Genomic DNA, 19,886 nt, shown 5'->3' with positions numbered 1-19,886 from the left:
TTTTCCACTTACACTCTTTTTTTGTTATAAAATGGAGTGTAAGTGGATAAAATTAGAGTGGGAAAATCACCACTCTTTATTAATCCAAACTATCTATTTTTTAGATAATCATTTAATGATCATCTCTACAAAAAATCACTTAAAATCCGATATTATTTACCCACTCAATTGAGTTATTTAAATTTTAATACTTTTTGAAACACCGTGTTCATTGATTTTGTAGGACACAATTGGATATCAAAACAGTTTTTGATTTGTCTAATTTTTTGCAAAGATAATCTATGAAGACTTAACAAATAGATAGTTTGGATCGTTGAAAAAAAAATTCATAGAGAATCCTAAAGAATTTCTCTTAAATAAAATTATTTGAAAAATTCCTCAATAAAAAGGGTTTGCAAAGAATATGTTTAAGCCTTTAGTGATTTCTTTATTGATGATCATGTAAATATCTATGGGTCCCAAGCAAAGGCATCCCCACCCCACATGCCCTTGTTTCATAGGGTAGGCACAAAAACTATACGGACAAAATACGGTAACACGTGAGGAGTTGTCCAATTTGCAGCACCATGGATTTATGAACTTTATTTTTGGTGGGTGTACATATTCACATCACATGCAGTACTTTGCTATTATATATGTATATATATATATGGTACACTTCTTTATCACAATATCAGTACATAGGCTGTCCTTGTTGGAATGATGTAGGAGCCAGAACATGAGAAAAACAAAGGGAAAATTCAAGTTAGGGGCCATATGTTTATGTTATATACAAGAAGTTAGGAATGACTATTGTAAAATGATTATTAAAAAAAAAGACAACTCGTTTGAGGAGTTATGAGATAAGTTGTACATTAAAGGATGAAAGAACACTCTTGAGTTTATCTTAAGTGGGTGATTTTTCGAATGATTGCAATTTACACATATTTGGGGTTTACCTTCTTATATAGTTGTGAGTTGCGAGGGTTTTTCTTCAATGTATCCGAGATTTATCTTAAGACTTTTTACCTAACAAGTTAGTACTGAGTTGTGAGGGTTTCTGAAGTTAGGGGCCATATGTTTATGTTATAAACAAGAAGTTAGGAGTGGCTATTGTAAAATGAACAAAATGACTTTGAGAAGTTATGAGACAAGTTGTAAATTCAAGGATGCGAGAACACTCTTGAGTTTATCTTAAGTCTGGTGGTTTTTCGAATGATTACAATTTACACATATTCGGGGTTTATCTAGTCATATAGTTGTGAGTTGCAAAGGTTTTTCTTCAATGTATCCAAGATTCATCTTAAAACTTTATACTTAAGTTAGTAGTGAGTTGTGAGGGTTTCTGAATGATTGCAATTTTCACATAATCGAGGTTTACCTTAAAACTTTGTACCTAATGAATAGTAGTGAGTTGTGAGGGTTTTCCTTTTTACCAAAAATAAAGGGACTAAACAATAAGGTGTGAATTATAAAGATTATATAATTTATTACTTGACATGTGTGGTTTATAGGTGATTGTAAATTGCACTCTTATATCTTGTTGATGATAACTAATTGGATAGTAAAACGTTTCATTGTTTTGAAAAAAAATTTAAAGTCACATAAATTTGGCGAACCCCAACCAGAATTGCAAATCAATTTTCTGAAGGGCTACTCAGTCCAAATCAAATCTCATTACCCAACTTGAGGCCATCTTGGAAGACGACGGTCAAATTGAGAGGTGATCTGGATTAATGCTCTTATTCTGCAATTTCTTTGCCGAGTCCTTCCTATCTCAGCTCAGCTATACATGCTTGTAATGCCAAGCCTCCTGGCAAATATATATGCTTTTGGCCGTGTAATAAGATCTTTAACTAATTTGGGGATTGAAGGACAGCCAGATAGTATTTTTTTCACTTGAAAACAAAGCGAACCAATACTTGATCACTTCCCTTTGGTCTATATGAAAATGATATATCTGCAATCACAACACCACAAAAAAACTATACGTAATTGACCAAAATTTGAATTCTTTTAGAGAAATGTTGTATGTAATAAGTAATTGACAAGAGGTAGGTAGGTGCAAAGAATTTGCGTAGTTGACCTTTCTGTAATATTGTATTAGTGATGATAAAATCTCACATAAGTTTCTGTAAACTTTAAATCTCACGTCAATTTTTAACTGAGATTCCAACGAAATGACTAACAAATATATTAAATTTGTATGAATTTCATTATGCCCACGAGACTCCTCCTTTTTTCTTTAGTTAAAGAATTTTAATCGCAATGGTCTTTAAACTAAAGTCACTAAGTATATTATACAATATTATAATACTGTAGAATATACTAGTATCGCTCTTCTCAATAGAAAAAATTCCTTAAAAAAAGAAGTAAAATAGTGATTACAAATTTGTGAGGAAATTCTTAGCTACGTATGCATGACGGCAAACCCATTAGATGATGAGAACCAACCGATAAAATTAGAGGATGAGGCTTGAAAAGAAGATATCACTAAATTTATTGTTTAACGTAGTAGGTAGAAGATAAACCAAAACTTGTGCAGGGGGGGATGGGGACATAATCAACAAGTATTTGATTAATGTTACGTGACCAAAAAATAAAATAAAAAAAATTAGAGCTAGCTGTGCTTTTTACAGGTAGCAAAATTGGATGACTTTCTTGTGATGTTCTAGAAGGGAATCGGCATATAGTGTTGCATCTTTAAGCCCCACTTCCCTTTATTTTTGTTGGTGTTTTAATATTTTATCCCTTCAAATTTCAACAATGATTAAGATGGGATTATCAAATAATTATGTTTAATGATTCCGACTCAAATGATCTTTGAATGAGACTTAGAAAGTAAATCATTTTAACCAACCAACCACAATGAGATATCCTCAACTTATACCTCCTAGAAGTGGGTGCTTAACATTAGTGTCTGATTTTTATTTTTATTTTTAAAAATGATTCCATATCGTTTTATAATATTTAAATAATAAAAATGTCATTTGCATTTTCATATGTATTTTTGCACTTGTTTAGCGCAATACACAATATAAATTAGTTTTCGATCTAGTGGTACATCTTCTTTTTAAGGAACCTTGACAATATGAGGGAAATTCATTGAGAAACTCAAGGAATACAATGGAGAGGGCATACTCAATATTTGTATTATATTAGAAAAGTTAATCAGCAACTCATTGGCGGACCTAGTAAGGCGCAAGGAGGTGCAGTTCCTCCCCTGAGGCGCTCATGGGTGTGCGAGGTGTGCGACCGTACAGGGCCCCCAAAATTTAGGGACCTCCAAATTTTTCCAAGTCAACCCATTAAATTAACTAAAACATGAAAATAAAAATGAAATATTAAATATCACCCCACAACACTACATACAAGGCACCAAAACCAAAATTGAATTGAATATTAATTATCAACAAATTCTACAACTTAGAGAGTAGATGTCCTAATTTAATTCATTTTCCTCTTCCCAACTCTTACGCTGCAACTCTTCTTTTTATCTATTTATTATGGCTTGAAACCTGTGTTTTCCTCTTCCCGACTCTCAAGCTGCAAAACCATTATAATATTATTTTCTCTTTCAGCAAGTCTTTCTCACTCTCCTCCATTCAAAATGAAGCCATTTATTTTCAGTACCAGTGTACCACCCTCTTCCATCAAATTTTGGATCGTAAAAACCCAAGCTTTAGCCATTTCCCCAAAATCACAGTTCTTTTCCCTCCCTTATTAACATGAGAATTCATCAAGGATTTAAATTGGAAAATCAATTTATCAGCTCTGTGATTTGGAAGGGTGACTAAATAAATTTTTCTGGGAAGCTCTTTCCGAATGTGTTCTTCCCGTGTCAGAAATTTTTGTTTCTATATGGAATTTTTTTTTCCTACTTGTATATATAGGGCCTCGACATCCATATTTGCACAGTGCCTCCAAAATCAATGGACCGACTTTGCCCATCGCCGGAAAAATCATTGTAGGTGCTTCAAATTGCCCTTAGTAAATGTCTTTGTCCTTTTACTTTTATTTATTTTTATATTACTCCATTTACTTAAGTTTACAATGTAAATAAGGAAGTACCTTCCATTTGGATTCAAATAAAAATACTAAAAAATCAAATTCCCACCAAATCAAAATATGAAAATTCGGTTTTAGTGCAAAATACAATTTATGCTAAAAATGATGGTTCATTAAATCAATATATAGTTCATACTAAAATCCCATAAAATCAAGTTTTCTTATTTGATGTGTAAGGAATAAAAGCCGCCAAAAATTATCTTGAGAAAATGATTATTCCGAAAAACCATTTTTCATACTTAATTAATATACAAATTTATAAATAAACCCAATCCTAAACATGTATTTATAAAAAAATTTAAACACTATTTAAACATAGAAACACACCCAAAATCAACCCCAAAGTCAATAATTGTATATTTTTTGGGTGTATTTATAAAGTGACATTTTGGAAAAAGCAAAAGGAGAGAGAAAAATTTTGAGTGTCCGCCAGTGCTGCAACTTATTCAATATCGTAATGCACACGGTGGAATTAGATATATAGATGATCTTACACTCTATGCTAAGGGAATTTGTTTGATCATTACACTCGACATGCAATTTTATCGAATTTTATTACCATTTGTTTGTCTATTATGGCGTAATCTCTGTCTTGTTTGTTACTCCAGTTCATACATAACAGGATTTTACTTTTTTATTTTATTAATCAGAATTTATTGTCCTCTTGTATTGTTCAGGGCTTTTCATTTATTTTTATTTTCAATAAAAAAAAATTACACTTAACCTTTAGAATAATACTAGACCACATTTTTTATAACACAATTTTATACCACATGATGTGGCAGCAGTTAACCACATCATGGTTTTTTTTTTTCTAATTTTATTTATTAAAATACACTTCATTTATTTAATTGGTGGTATATGCCACATCATGTGGTATAGAAATGTGGGATAATAATATGGTAAGTGTAGCATTACTCTAACCTTTAAGATGCTAGTTAACCATTGGTGGTAGTAACAAGAATTTTGACACGATTTAACTTAAATGGTTTTCTTTTACTTTTTTTTAAAAATCTTAAAGGATGATGCCATGCATATTGACTTTCACAATTAATTACTAATTAATTTGGAATTACTTTATGGCTCCGATTCTATGCATTACATTGTGCTGAACTTTCCAATCAAACGAATTACACAATTAGCGATTGTGAGAGAAACGTTCCATGCATAATTGTATTTACAAATATCACCAAAAAAAAAAAAGAAGAAGAATAAAAATGAGGTTGGTTGTAGCTTCTAGGTTCTAGGAAGGGAAAGATTGAATGATGGGCAATGGCTTTGTCAAATGCTGGTGATTTATTTTCTACAGTTGGGCAGTGGTGGTGGCCCTTTGCATCGACGCATAGGATTAGGAGGGTGCCAAAGCCAAAGACAGAAAAGCCAAGAGTTGTGGTAGAGAATAATAAGCTTGTGCAAAGATACGACCCATTCAGTGATATATACTGATAAAGATGGGTCCCTTCTACCTTGTTTGACAAACTGTAGTTTGAGTCTCCGACAGGATATATGAAGCGTAGATTTCTTCACAGACACTGTCCAATCCACTGCTCTTTCTTCAGCCTTGGATACTTCCCTAAACAAAAGAATTATAGAAGTTCAAAATTTCAAAAGAATTGTGGTAACAACAGTCGCCTGTATAATATGTATGGGAGGTTTTTGATTCATAGTCTACGGTTACGTAGGTGATTAATCTTAGCAAAATCGTTTGTACATGGCTAATTCACAGAGCAAATTTTGAATTGCACTGTTGCTGTAACTTAGAGAACAAGGTAAATTAAAATGGGTAGCTAGGGCAGGAAGTCATGGACCTACTTTTTACTTAAGGGTTTGACCCGTGTAGTAGAAGACAAATTAAAGAAGCAAATTGGAGTGGTAAATGTGTGGCTTCATTTGATTGGATGAAGAGACATATCATCATTGACCATTCATTCACTTGATGGGTAATTATTTGATGTCTATTGATTTGATAGCGACTCTGTGGAGCCCTAATTGGAATTTTAACTTGATGGTTATTGGAAGAATCATTTTGTTATGTAGACCCGAAACAAAAGAGTCGTTTCTCCTTTCACTTCCTTTTCCTTCTAATCTGCAGCCCAATCAATCAGCTAACATCCAATCAGTCTCTCTAAATGAATGAATTTTTTTATTTTTTATTTTTTAGCCATTTTGTTGATTCTCATTTGGAAGTGACAACTTGTTCAAATTTGAGGGGGTTTTATAGTGTAAACTATTGTGTGGTGGAAGCACACCATACAATGTCTTTGAGAGCTATGGAAAGATTTATCGGGTTTATCGGATGTGTGAATTTGCAAACCACTTACTATTGTAGTTGTTTGGAGTAATTATTTTCCAAAGCAAAGTCCTAAATTCGAGTCATAACATCCGTGTAGTGTGTAATTTTAGTATATTATTGCCCCTCTCAAAAAAGGGAAGTGTGAACTGACAACCATTTTCCCATTGTGTTTCTCATAAGGAAGGCATAGTTGGGAACTCTCCAGGGATTACATACATAGTACCTGTGAATCCAATCCAATCCAGTTTTCAAGCGAGTTGGGATTGTTTACGAACGCTATCATGGTTAGCCCATGAAACCCAATGGGCCCTTAGTGCACCCAAAACAAAGCTTGGCACTGAGAAGCACACCTTGTTTTATATGACAGGGTCACCCTGTGTTAATTGGAATTGGAAATGGAAATGGAAATGGCAAGGTTTAATGCAAGCCCCACCATAACAAAGTCTTTCAATTTATTAAAATCTACTAGCTCCTACATAAACATGATCCATTTACACCATATATACTACTGTTCCTGTATATTTATTAGTAAAGATAAGGACACATTAACAGCACATTAAGTCTCTTTGTTCGGTACCAACCAACTCACAAGTAACTGCAATCTACTGGAAATGGGAAATACGAGCAAAAGCTGCACCATACCGTTGATGACTGGATTAAAATGGATATGGAATTGCGAGACATCTATATCCAAATTGCCATGTTCATCTGACGCATCCACGATGTTAGGGTTGATCTTATTCTTCCGAATAATGCTGGCATCTTTCCCTCGTTACAACCAACTGAAAGGGTAGATTTAGTGCTTGCCTTTTGGATGGTATTAAGGGATAGTTTGCTGCAAGCCTTGAGGGCAGCGGTGCCATTATAAGCATTGCAGACATAGGTCAGAAAGTTTTCGTAGTCCTGCAACGGGAGAAGAAATGTCATTTCTTGAAGATCCCGATAATAGAACAATAAACTCACTACTATGAGTCAATCAAGTTGGGGAAAACATCATAGAAGATTGTTTTTCTTCAAATATATAAAGAACAGATAGAATTAACAACTTGACAATACTCTACTCTATTGAAGCAAAAAAGAACCATCAGTAGTCCAGATACTTAAAAAAATATATCCATAACCCAACCTCGGTGGCAATGGAAATGGAATTAGAAATCTAATCATGAGAAGGAAACAAACCTCATAAATTGGCAGTCCATCCACAACTACCCATGGCACATACTGATGTGGAGGCTGGAGAGCACTGGTTTCAGCTGCATATTGTAGTTCAAGCTGCCAGAGAATAATTCCACTTATATTGTGTTTCTTTTTTCCTTTCATTAAAAATCACAAACACCAAACAAGGAAAAGAGAAAGGGGTTTGTATTGTCCCTCTCAACAGAATAACGGAGGTTTCAAAAAATGGCATGATTAACAATCAGTGAAATGTCAAAAGAGTTTTACAACAAGGTTTGATTCTTGTTAAGATGCAATAAAATAAATAGATGCATTACAAGAGCGTGTTTGAATTCTATGAACGATTAATAAGCTAAAAAAACTGACCTCTTTGCCCAGTCCACTACTGTAGCATTCAGCAATAGGTTTTGAATCCAAGCCCAGTTTCTCATAACATGACTCCCACTGGGGATACTTGTGCTCGTAAACCAAACTCTCAATGCAATAAATGAAAGGAAAATGATCATTCTGCATCAAGGTGACAGTGAACCAAATGTTAGCATTTCAGCTTGAGCATTACTTTCTATAGTTCCAACAACACTCCATAACTGGCATTTGACTAGGAATACGTTTCTGCGAAACCAACCAACAACCCTATCCTATATATGTAAGGACACTGAACTATCCAAGAAGATTGAAAACTAATTACATAATGAATCCAAGCAAATTTCTCGAAGAATTCATTAAACAAATCTAGAAGGATAAACCACCAACGCCTAGTGCATTGCGTGTTTTATTATAAGACAATAGCTGTCAACCAGAAAATTTCGATAACTAACATCATTGCATCATGACATACTTTGCAGGAATGCCAAAAATTATGTGTACTTGGGAAGTTTCTTTATATCTAGCTTGATCAAGTCTTACCAGTGCAGGCCAGATCTTGATGGCACAGGCTTCCACGGTGTTTAATAAGCATTCAGATGGACCATGCTGCAACCATCACAAACAAGTCAACCAGTCTGAATGCAATTGAAATTCATATCAATTACATCTACAACCCTCAGAAACCATAAATTAAGCAAGAATAGACAAAACCCACATGCAAGAAGTGAAGGACAATCACTCGGGTTGAACAACAATGGTTAAGAAATTTATTATGTTCCACCACCAATTTACGGCAATCATTTAGAGGACCAGTCCATGAAATGGCATCCTTTCATAAAACCCAGATACAAAATTCAAAAGAAAAAAAAACACGGAAAGAATAAAAGGACCTGGCAACTGAAGGTGTCATTGCTTCTGAGCTTGGCATTACCCCAAGGAGAAAGCTTGAGATCAACAATGGAAATGAGGTCATCTTCAAAGAGCTTGACCAGGTAATTGACAATAAAGTTGGCGCTGTAAGGGCAAAGGGACTCATAGTACAAAGCCAACGAAACTTTTCCAGAATCAGAAGGCAGAGTTCTAGCAGAAGAAGAAGCGGGTGCGAACAGAGCAAACAACAAGAGGCAGGGGAGAAGAGAAAAACAAAGGGTTCTACTTTCTGTGCGAGAGGAAGCCATTGAAGCAATAAGAAAACTGAGAAAGAACAGAAGAGCTTATCCGGTCTTATGATTATGAGGTTGTCAGTGAAGCGTTAATTTCGCCATTTGTGAATCCTGTTAAACAGAGCAAGAGCCAAAGATCAAGTCAGAGATTTTGCCTTTGCCCAAAATTGGTGGATTACAAGTGGCAATTTAGACAAAACAGTTGGCAGGTTACTTTTTCTCTTGGGTGGCTGTTTATAGTTACCTAAACACACGTAAATTCCAAAATTCATGGTCCTAAAAATTCATTATTATCCCCCTTTTTTTTTTTTTTAAAAAAAAAAAAAAAATTTAATTTTTTTATAATTAGATACAATATTTTCTCCATCTCTTCCTTCAGTGCATTTTAACCAAAATGTTCATATAAATAATGGATTTCCCTCTCTTTTTTCTTTTTAATTAAGTTTATAGAGAAAAATGACATTACTGACGGAAAAGTGGCTCAAAGGTCACCCTAGAAGCCAAGAACTAGAAATACTCATGGTCAATGAAAATGAAAAGTTTCAATGTTGCCATTAGGCCAATAATATTAATTAAAATTATTGTTAATAGAAACAGAAAGCAACAAGAGAGAGAGAGAGAGAGAGAGAGAGAGAGAGAGACTGAGAGAGACCTGGCAATAGATGGTGTTGTTGGATCCAAGCTTGGCGTTGCCGTAGGGATAGAGCTTGAGATCAACTATGGAGATGAGCCCACTTTCAAAGAGCTTGATCAGATCCTTCACGATGAAATCTTCACTGTCGGGACACAGGGTTTCATAGTAGACATCAACTCTAACTTTGTTGCTCTCAGAAGAAGTTGTGGTTGTTGGCAACAGTAAGACGGAACAGAGCAACAAGAGCAGAGGATGAACACAAGTAAATGAGGCCATTGGGACTTCTTTCTTTCTCTATTTTGGGGGATGATGTCTTTTGGGCCACGACTTGCAGCACCGCTCAGAAATATTAATATTAATATTTATTTAATTAAATGCTGAAACTCCAAAAATGTATGTGACCTGAAAAATAGTCAAAATTCGAATGTCGCTAAGCTGACAGAGTGTGACGATGAATTGGGAATTGAAAAACTTGGGATCTGGGTTTTATTCTTGGAATCTTTTACCCATGAGAATAAGTTTTGCTCAAAAATTCAAATTTGCGCTCATAATCGCTTGAATTACAAGTACGACGAATTTAATGACTTTACCTTATTAGCTTAATGTTTGTGAATACGAAAATTTAATGACTTTACCTTATTAAATGGTAGCTTTTCACCATCCGCTGCACCTTGAGCCAGTAAATGAGAATTGAGTTTAGGACTATGTTAACTTTTAATTTTAAGCAAATACCACATCATAATAGATTATGAACATTCAAATGTTGCTTATTTATTCATATACAGATTGCATGGAGGCATGACTGGTACATATACATAATATTAAACACAATCCATTAACTATATCATTTAGGTTGCATGTCCTCACCACTTCTACAATAAGTAGGTTCCTCATAAGTTTCATATCCTTCAGTTTCGTTTATGAAATAAATCCCTTGCTCTTTAGGCTCTCAACAGCATCCTTGATGATTTGATCCATGGAAATGAATTCTAAACCCAAGTTCATTAGCTTATTCGCGGCATTTTTTTCCCTCAGCAATCCGGGTTGGGTATCCTTCGGCAAACTGCACAATAATAAACGTATTAACAGCTTGAGCAATTTCAAAGCCATGTGTTCATGGAATGACTGTAAAAGGAGTGCTGGCAGTTAATGAAGTTGCAATGAAGCATTTGATGTCTCGACACTAATTATTGTAAAATAACAGATTTTTTCTCATTAATTTTTGGAGAAGGATTTACATGTACTTATAGTAAGCTTTAGCAATACAGTAACAGACTAATCCCTAAAATCACTCAACCTGTCTAACTAAATACAATCACTTAGAACCATTTGTGAGAACATAATTCAGTACATTGAGCTGTAGCTGTGTTATGATGAGGTTGAGCTTGATCATCTGTTGTTTTGCTATCAATTATAACATAGGGAATCAGTTTCATGATACTGCAAATTTGACGTTCTGATGCTTATTGTTGTTATCAGGAAACCAAACTCCTAAACATAAGATATGCACAAGGTTATGGCAAAAAAAAAAATATATGCACATAGTTATGGCAAAAGCACTCTACATATATATGGCAAAATATATGCATGCATATATATGCACATAGTTTCAGTTGCAAAACCACTTTACAGGAGTCTAAGGACTGGAATTTACCTCGGAACCTTGTACTCAGGGTAAAGTTCAGCTACCTTGGCCACGAAGTCACCATAATGTGATATAGCTTCAACGCACAGGTGCCTACCAGTGGCCGATTTGTTCTCATACACTAAAATATGTGCAAGAGCTACATCTTTAAAATGCACAGATCCCATAAAGAAGTTCTCATACATTTCAGTGCAGCCTGCAGCAAAGATTGACAAGTATATTGTCAATTCTTTTTCTTTTTAAGGTTGATCGATTTTCCTTGGTACTTCAGCCATGATGTTTCTAGGGCCATTACCCTTCTGTCCAGTCCTCCACCAACCAGGAGACGAGATAAGGTGACATGAATAGACAATTTAAGGAAACCAAAAACCGACCCTTTATTGACATAAACTATCAAACTTAAAGAGACATATGCTAGCAGGAACTCTGCTTGGCTCCTTATCTGGAAGGAGCCAGTCCTCTGTTCTTGCAAATCACAGCTTCACATGTGTGCAAAGATAACTCATTAAACTCTCAAAAGAAACAAAAAAATAAATAAATTCTGCACACGTGAAAGGGTGATTTGCAGGAAAGAAGGAGCCAAGTATTTGCTTGCTAGCAAAGAGGTGCAAAAAGATTCCTCTATTGCCACACACACTCATTCTCACACAATCCACCTTCTCCAAACTTGGGGTTTAACTAGGCAAAAAACTTCAAACAAACTCAGTGTTATAAATTAAGAAACACTTCAAGATTTTAAAAACCAAACTCAAACCTTTCTTTAGCAGAAACGTCTTTTCAGAAAATATCTAATGTCCACCGGCTTCCTGCTTCATCTACCAACTACAGCCTCAATAAGAACTTGGTCACCTTAAGTCTCATGTTACCACAAATAATAAGTGGGAAATGTTCTCTTACTATAGAGATGTTATGTTATCAAACAAACTGTCAATCAAATGCAAAACTATGTCTGGTCTGAATGTATGATTGTGATCGACAATTTGGCAACATCAACATGGCAAACTATCAGGCAACAGAACATTACACAATAATAGAGTATTCAAATAAGACTGCACATATGAGAATTGGATGGAGTCAACAATCTACTTCCAGGTGCAATGCTAGAAGATATTCAAACACAAATGTGCAGAGAACAATACCCTCAAGAAGGCGCAATAGCATCACCATGCTAGCATTAAGCCTGGGCGAAATGACATCGCCCATCACGGTGCCAGGATTCACCACAACCACATCCAATCCCTTCTCCTTGGCAAATTCCCACGCAGCTTTCTCCGCCAAAGTTTTCGACAATGGATACCACAACTAACCAAACACCATACACAATCAGCATCACATCACAGTCCCCAATTTTCAAAATTCCGAACCATAATAACAAGGAACTTAGGCACTCAGTAACTCACTCCCTTCTGCTTGCAGTAGTCAATATCGGTCCAGCAATCCTCACCCTTGATCTTATCGGACGGCCAGCGAGGGCTGGGAGTGATGGCGGAGATGGAGGATGTCAGCACCACTCGCCTGACCCCAGCCTGCTTCGCTGCCGTCAGAACATTAAGCGTTCCTTTGATCGCCGGGTCCAGAAGCTCCTTCTGTATAACAAAAAGCACAACAATTTCATCTAAATATAATCATAATTACAAAGAATTGAGCTTCTTTTATGGCGTTTTTGTGAAGATGAAGCAACCTCGGGGTCTTGGACTTGATCGACGATGCAAGGAGATGCGAGGTGGAAGACGCCGGAGCAGCCATTGATGGCGGCGAAGATGGAGTTGTAGTCGAGGAGGTCGATCTGGAAGAGACGGAGACGCGTCGATGCTCCTTCTAGGGCTTCTAGATGCTTCGTCTCACCCTCGTCCTCTGCAACAAAAACGACACGACGACGTTTCAGACTGAACAGCAAGGAAATGGCAGTTGTGTAGATAAATGGAAAAGGCAAAGGATAAACTAACTGAGATCTTTGACGGTGGCATGGACGGTGTAATTACGGTCGAGGAGGAGGCGGACGACCCATGATCCAATGCAGCCACTTCCACCTGTAACGCATACGACCTCACCTGTCTTCGACATATTATCCTAGTTAGTACCTCTTCCGCGAGGAGGGCTTTGCAGGTTACAGTTACTTTAGCTACTTGTTGCTGGTGACCAGTTGGATTTGGGCCACGTCGGAGAACCTTCTAAAACAAGCCCAAAAGAACTTCGAATGCGAAGGGTCAAATTCTTAACCACTCAGGCCGGTACTTGTATTGTTTACTCATCCTTTCACCCATGTTATACCACTTATCTTTCAGTGAGATTTAGAGCCCGTCTGGTAATGCTTTCAGTGAGTATTTTGAAAATGTTTCATAGAATGAAAACGAGAAAATAAAAATACATTTTCAAAGAACAAAAATGTGTCTAGTAGATTAGTTAAAAACTGTTTTCAGAGAACAAATACAGTGAAAATGAGTCCAAAGAATATGTGAAAATGACAAAAACAGTGAAGAATGTATGTAACTTTAATTAAAATGCATTATGTTTTTTAAATACAACATTATGTAATTAATATGTGAATTTAAAAAAAAAAATTAAGTACGTATATTATTTTAAAAAAATATTTTTTAAGCATCTTAAAGAATATCATTTAAAAAATAGAATAAAATTATATAGTATAAAACTAGAATTATCTTTTAAAAAAAAATTGAAACCTCAACCCAACCTTCACTTTCACTCTCTGCAAACCCACCCCAATTCTAACATTCCCTATCTTTCTCTCTCTCTCTCCAAAATTGAAAGAATCATACCAACCCCCCTTTTTCCACTTTCTCTTCATGCTGCTGCACCCTCTCTCTGTCTTTCTCTCTCTGCAACCTCACCTTCCAATAGCTTCACAGCTCCCTTTCCTTTTCTTGGACTGAAAATTGATTCGGTAATTAGTTGTTCAACGATGGTGGTTCAATTCAATTGCGTAGATATTTTGTTGGGTTCGATTGAGTGGCGGTGACAATCTGGTTCGATGGGGCGGTGTTGATTTTGATAGGGTGATGTTGGTGGTTCAAGCTCTGCGTGTGATTCTCTGTTGGCAGCGTTTGATGGTGGTTTTGGTCTGATGGGGAGAGAAGCATCGTGTTTTCAATGTTGTTTCCTATGAGAATGAAAAAAGCTTTTTTCTGTTTCTACAAGTAGACATGAAATTGTTTTTGTTTTCTTAAGACGTTCTATGTGTTTTCTGTTTGTGCCCACCGAACAGGTTTTTGTTTGTTTTTGTTCTCTCAAAATGAAAATGGGCTCTCAAAACATAAACGAACAGGGCCTTAATAATTGAAAAAACATAAAACATGTACGTACCACCACCAGGAGACAGTAACACAGTGCAACCAAAAAGTATGCATGGTGCTGTTTAATACTGGCAATTTGATCTATGCTTTGGAAAATTGAACATCCCCAACCCAACAAAATTTATAGGGAGTTCATCATAAGAGCAACTCCACCCATTTGCCCATTGCTATGACAAGGGGGCTAGGGCAGCCACTATTCACATGAATAGTGATTGCCCTTGCAAATAGTATTGTGTGTTTTCACCCATTGTCATGGCAAATGGCAATTACTATTTATTTTTTTGTTTTTTTCACAAATTTTTTATCTCAATAATTAATTTGGATAATATTTTCAAATAAGATTTTCGGGTTCCTATGTGTCAATACTATTCATATATCATAATTGGATAAAATTTTCGGATAAGATTTTCGGTTTCAAATTTTAAATTTTCGAATAAGATATCATGCTCCATGCCCCTCCATTTTCAATAGAATAAGCCATAATATGATAGAGAAAAATAAAACTTGAAAGTGAAAAAAAATATTGAGTAGAAAGTGAATAATAGTAGAAGGAGAAGAAAATGTATGAGGAATTTGGTTAAAAGTGAAGAGTATTTATTGGTATTTATAGAAAAAAAAAAATCAGTATTTTTTTGTTTTTTGATTTTTTTAATTTCAATTTTTTAATTTTTTTAATTGCACAAAAATTGGCTGCCATTGGATTGGAGAAAAAAATCTGATCGGAGAGCCCAAAATGCGACATGTGATGTAGCGCATCAGAGCTCACGACATCAAGACCTAAACTCAGTGGAGCTCGGGCTGACTTGTCTTGAGCAGCCAGTTTTTGGGTCCCACTTTGGGCCCGGGCTTGTTGCTAGAAACAACTTTTTGGCCCAAACCCCAGACAGAGGCTTGGGCTTCTCACCGGAGTTGCTCTAAGAGCATTGGCGAAAGGGCCCAAGAGGAGGTTGGGGGTAAACCCAAAATGTGGTTTCCAAAGAACAAGAAGTCGCCGGGCAAACAGGGGGCCTACAAACTGGGCAAGCCCGAGGGGAGGCGGCTTGAGCTCCAACCTGCGGGCCGTGATAACGCGTGGCCAGACGCTATGATGACGCGGGCTTAAATTTTTAAAGTCGCGTGCAATACACATGCCCGTTTAAAAATTTGACGCTACGGCCGCCAACGGCATGATTCCACGTGTCGCATGTCTTTGGGCCATCCGATCCGCTTTTAAACTTATCCAACGGCAGCCATTTTTTGCGAATAAAAATCAAAAAGTAACCCCAACGGCTCTATGCGACGTGGAAGCTCGGCTCTCCGATTAGTTTTTTCCAAGAATCCAACGATGCAATTTTTGCCAAAAAAATAGAAAAAAATCGAAAAATTTAAAAAATACGAAAAAATACTGAATTTTTTTCTATAAATACCAACCAATACTCTTCGCTTTTAACACCAACTCTTCATACATTTTCTTCTCATTCTACTATTTTTCACTTTCTAGTCAAATTTTTTTCACTTTCAAGTTGTTTTTTTCTCTCTTTCAAGTTGTTTTTTTCTCTATCATATTATGGGTTCTTCTAGTGAAACCGGAGGAGGGGCATGGAGCATGACGGAAGATATTAGCTTGTGTGAGGCTTGGCTCCAAGTTAGTCATTGTCCCGTAACGGGCAATGAGATCAAATTCTGTCATATGTGGAAAAAAATTCATCAGGAATTTTGTGAAAGGGTAATTGGTTCGACCCGTACGGATCAAGCATTATCTAGTAGGTGGAAAATTCTTAATAAAGAGTTGGGAAAGTGGAGAGATGCCTTGACAAAAGCGAATGAACAACCATAGAAGCGGGCAAAACCTTAGCAGTGAGGTAAATTATTTGTAATTTTTTTATTTATTAAGTTCTATGTCATATTAAATTTTATTTAAATGTTTCTTGCAATTTATATATTATGTTAATATTTCTTGTATTTCCAATATTAATATGAATGTTTATTGCAATATTTATATTTTATTTTGCTTTCTAATAAATGGTTAAAGTTTCTTGCGTTTCCATTAATTTTTTTAATACTTGTTGCATTGCCAATATTTTTTTTAGTTTCTTGTATTTCCTTTTTTTTTTTTATATACTTGTTGCATTGCCAATATTTTTTAAAGTTTCTTGCCTTACCTTTTTTTTTTTTGGTATAGATTATGCAAGCACAAATGTTTTTTGGTGCTACTGGGTAAGGGAAAAAAAGTTTCAACCATACCCTATGTTGGGAGATGGTGAAGAATTGTAAGAGATTCCAAATTATTCTAACGGGTCCAACGATAGTGTTGAACGAGATGTCACTCCATGAGACACCGACATCGGATTCACCTATGGATTCCCCGATGAGTCAAGACTCACCTATCGAAAAAGAGCCGAGGCCTATTGGGAGGAAGGCGGCGAAGGTGAAGAGAGGGAGTAATTCTACCAAGAATACATCTAAATATTTGGAGGAGCTTTCAAAGATGCAAGCCATGAGAATTGAAATGGATATGAAACAACAAGAGCACGATAGGGCAATGGAAGTAGAATATGCAAAAGAAAGGGAGTATGTACGCCAAGGAAAGATTGAAAAAAATGATTGGGAAACTATGACTATGGATACAACCCATATGTCCCCCGAAACAAAACAATTTTAGAAGTTAGAACGAAGGGATGTTATGAGACGAAGACTTTTTCGTGACGATGGACCTAGCAACACGGATTGGTTAAATGATCAAAACCATTAAGTTAGTTTGCTTGCCTTTCATTTCATTGTACCATTTTAGTTGTTTTGCTTAAAAAAGTAGTTGTAATTCATGTATTTTATTTTATGAGTTGTATTCATTGTCTTTTAGTGAATGAAGAAAATATTCAACAACATTCCTTTTTATTCAAAACATTCCATACATAAAAAGCAACCCACAACCAAAGCATAAAAAATAAACAAACCACAATCAAAGCATAAAAAATAAACAAACCACAACTAAAGCATAACAACAAAGCATAACTAAAAATATAAAATAAACATAATACATTAAAAACACATCTTCACTTTACTTTATTGTCCTTCATTGCCTTTCACCGCCCACAAATGCTCCATCAAGTCCATTTGACGGTGTTCATGAATATATGACGATTGCATCTCCGTGTAGCGCTCAATCATCCGATGCATGAAACTATCGTCTCTAACTAATGGATCATGCTGCACTGGTTCTCCATTTGGCCCCATAGGTTTTTCATAAATTCGTGTTAAGGCGGTGTTCATTGGATCTGGTTCATACTCATCTTCAGCAGCATCGTAATCATACTCATCTTCCACAATCATATTGTGGAGGATGATACAAGTCATCATTATACTCCTAAGCACCTCCTCATCAAATAGACGTGCCGCTCCCCTGATAATTGCCTACCGGACTTGAATGGATACCAAAGCACCTCTCCACATCTTTTATGTACCCCTCTTGATAGGCAGCAAAATTTCCTTGTGGGATCGGGGATGTGGAATTGATTTCACAAATGTTGTCCACCTCGGGTAGATACCATCAGCTAGATAATACCCGTTCTGGTAGACGGTATTATTAATTTGATATGTGATAGTTGGGCCTTCACCTCTCAGAACATTATTGAACATCGGGGATTGACCCAGGACGTTCAAATCATTTTGAGAGCCGGCAACTCCAAAGAAGGCGTGCCAAACCCATGTGTCAAAACCAACAACTGCTTCGAGGATGATGCTTTTCTGCCCTTTCCGATTCCCATAATCCCCTTGCCAAGCAGATGGACAATTTTTCCATTGCCAGTACATGCAGTCAATGCTACCAATCATTCCAGGAAATCCACGAGACTCACTTTTTGTAGAAGCCGTTGCAGGTCCTCGGGCGTAGGTCTGCAGTAGTCCATGGTGTACAGATTTTCCATCATCACAAAATCGCACCAAGCTCTCCAAAATAGTGGACTTCCCCATCCGGCAATCTCATCCACCGATCGCAGATGACCCATATGCCAACATTCATTATCACAGTGTGAACTTTTGCTCGGGAAGCAGCCCCAAATCTCCAAAGACAATTTTTCTTTTGAACAAAGTAGTCATCATAATTGCAAATATCATGCATGACTTTATTGAACAGATGGGGTTGCATTCTATATCTTGCTCGAAAATGAACATCAGAGTACAGAGATTGTGGGATAAAATAATCTTCCATAAGATTCTTACCCCGAGAATGTCTATGTCTGTCCACATTCGGTGCTCGGCCTTCTCGTGAACCACGGTGGCTCTGGTTTTCTTCCTCCAAAGCAAAGCAACGGCCACACCAAGTTGCTCATCTAGTTCTCTCTGCGCCCTTTTGCTTGCAGCTCTTCTACGCATTATTGCTCGCCTTTCTCGCTCTTGTCTCTCCAAAACCTCTTCCATATCGTCTGACATTGAGAATAGAGAATGAAATCTAAAATCCGAGAAATGAAATCTAAAATATGAGAAATGAAGATGTAGAGAAGATATGGTGTGGGAGGTATGAGCTGAGCCTCTGCATTTATAGAAAAATTTAGGCAGATAGAGATGACACGTGGCGCAATTTTAGAGGGTGAAAATCTTATCTGAAATTTGAAATTCACATGAAATTTGAAATTTGAAATTTATCTGGAATTTGAATTTTGAAATGTATTTGAAATTTGACATTTTGAATTTATTTGAAATTTGAATTTTGAAATGTATCTGAAATTTGAAACCGAAAATCTGATCCGATATGAATAGTATTGACACATAGGAACCCAAAAATCTTATCCGAAAATATTATCCAAATTAATTGTTTAAGTAAACAAAGTTGTGAAAAAAACAAAAAAATGAATAGTATTTGCCATGACAAGCCTTGCATTGCTGGAAACACAATTTTTTTTTTACAAATTTATAAATAAACCCAATCCTAGACATGTATTTATAAAAAAACCCAAGCACTATTTAAATATAGAAACACACCCAAAATCAACCCCAAAGTCAACTTTTTGGGTGTGTTTATAAATGAGTTTTGAGTGTGTGTAATGATGGGTTTTGGGTGTGTTTATATGTTTAAATAGTGCTTTGGTTTTTTTATAATTTCAACCTTCATTTTGGGTGTTTTAGTGAAACAGCAGTTTAGGTTTGCCATGACAAATACTATTCATTTTTTTGTTTTTTTCACAACTTTGTTTACTTAAACAATTAATTTGGATAACATGTTCGGATAAGATTTTTGGGTTCCTACGTATGAAAAATCATTTTCTCAAGATTTTTA

The 19,886-nt window shown here is 36.0% G+C and overlaps 2 protein-coding genes and 1 non-coding gene across 4 annotated transcripts; all 3 read right to left on the bottom strand.

Moving 5' to 3' along the window:
- Positions 1-6,775: 6,775 nt before the first annotated feature.
- On the bottom strand, positions 6,776-10,109 carry LOC103333824 (Thioredoxin superfamily protein). Of its 2 annotated transcripts, XM_008236759.3 has the most exons (6): positions 9,698-10,109; positions 8,773-9,156; positions 8,423-8,488; positions 7,883-8,023; positions 7,520-7,612; positions 6,776-7,243 (listed from the first exon to the last, which is right to left on the bottom strand). In XM_008236759.3, the coding sequence occupies exons 2-6, from the start codon at positions 9,058-9,060 to the stop codon at positions 7,025-7,027; spliced, it is 807 nt and encodes a 268-aa protein (XP_008234981.2). In that variant the 5' UTR covers positions 9,061-9,156; positions 9,698-10,109; the 3' UTR covers positions 6,776-7,024. The 2 variants fall into 2 exon arrangements, with proteins under 2 accessions (XP_008234981.2, XP_016650338.1); XM_016794852.2 differs by lacking the exon at positions 8,773-9,156 and having other exon boundaries at positions 9,698-10,014.
- Positions 10,110-10,391: 282 nt separating this feature from the next.
- On the bottom strand, positions 10,392-13,452 carry LOC103333631 (phenylacetaldehyde reductase-like). The gene is made up of 6 exons (XM_008236549.3): positions 13,271-13,452; positions 13,006-13,178; positions 12,725-12,910; positions 12,464-12,626; positions 11,334-11,520; positions 10,392-10,742 (listed from the first exon to the last, which is right to left on the bottom strand). The coding sequence occupies exons 1-6, from the start codon at positions 13,386-13,388 to the stop codon at positions 10,598-10,600; spliced, it is 972 nt and encodes a 323-aa protein (XP_008234771.2). The 5' UTR covers positions 13,389-13,452; the 3' UTR covers positions 10,392-10,597.
- A 1,191-nt stretch (positions 13,453-14,643) lies between these two features.
- On the bottom strand, positions 14,644-14,783 carry LOC148921371 (small nucleolar RNA snoR137). Its single transcript, XR_016123452.1, has one exon. It is a non-coding gene; the product is annotated as a small nucleolar RNA snoR137 (small nucleolar RNA).
- Between the last annotated feature and the right edge of the window lie 5,103 nt (positions 14,784-19,886).

The sequence above is a fragment of the Prunus mume genome, linkage group LG1 (assembly GCF_029339155.1).
Source record: "Prunus mume cultivar Tortuosa linkage group LG1, ASM2933915v1, whole genome shotgun sequence".
Taxonomy (NCBI): Eukaryota; Viridiplantae; Streptophyta; class Magnoliopsida; order Rosales; family Rosaceae; genus Prunus; species Prunus mume.
Note: the sequence above shows the minus strand (reverse complement) of the source record. Positions and strands in the feature narration are given on the sequence as shown.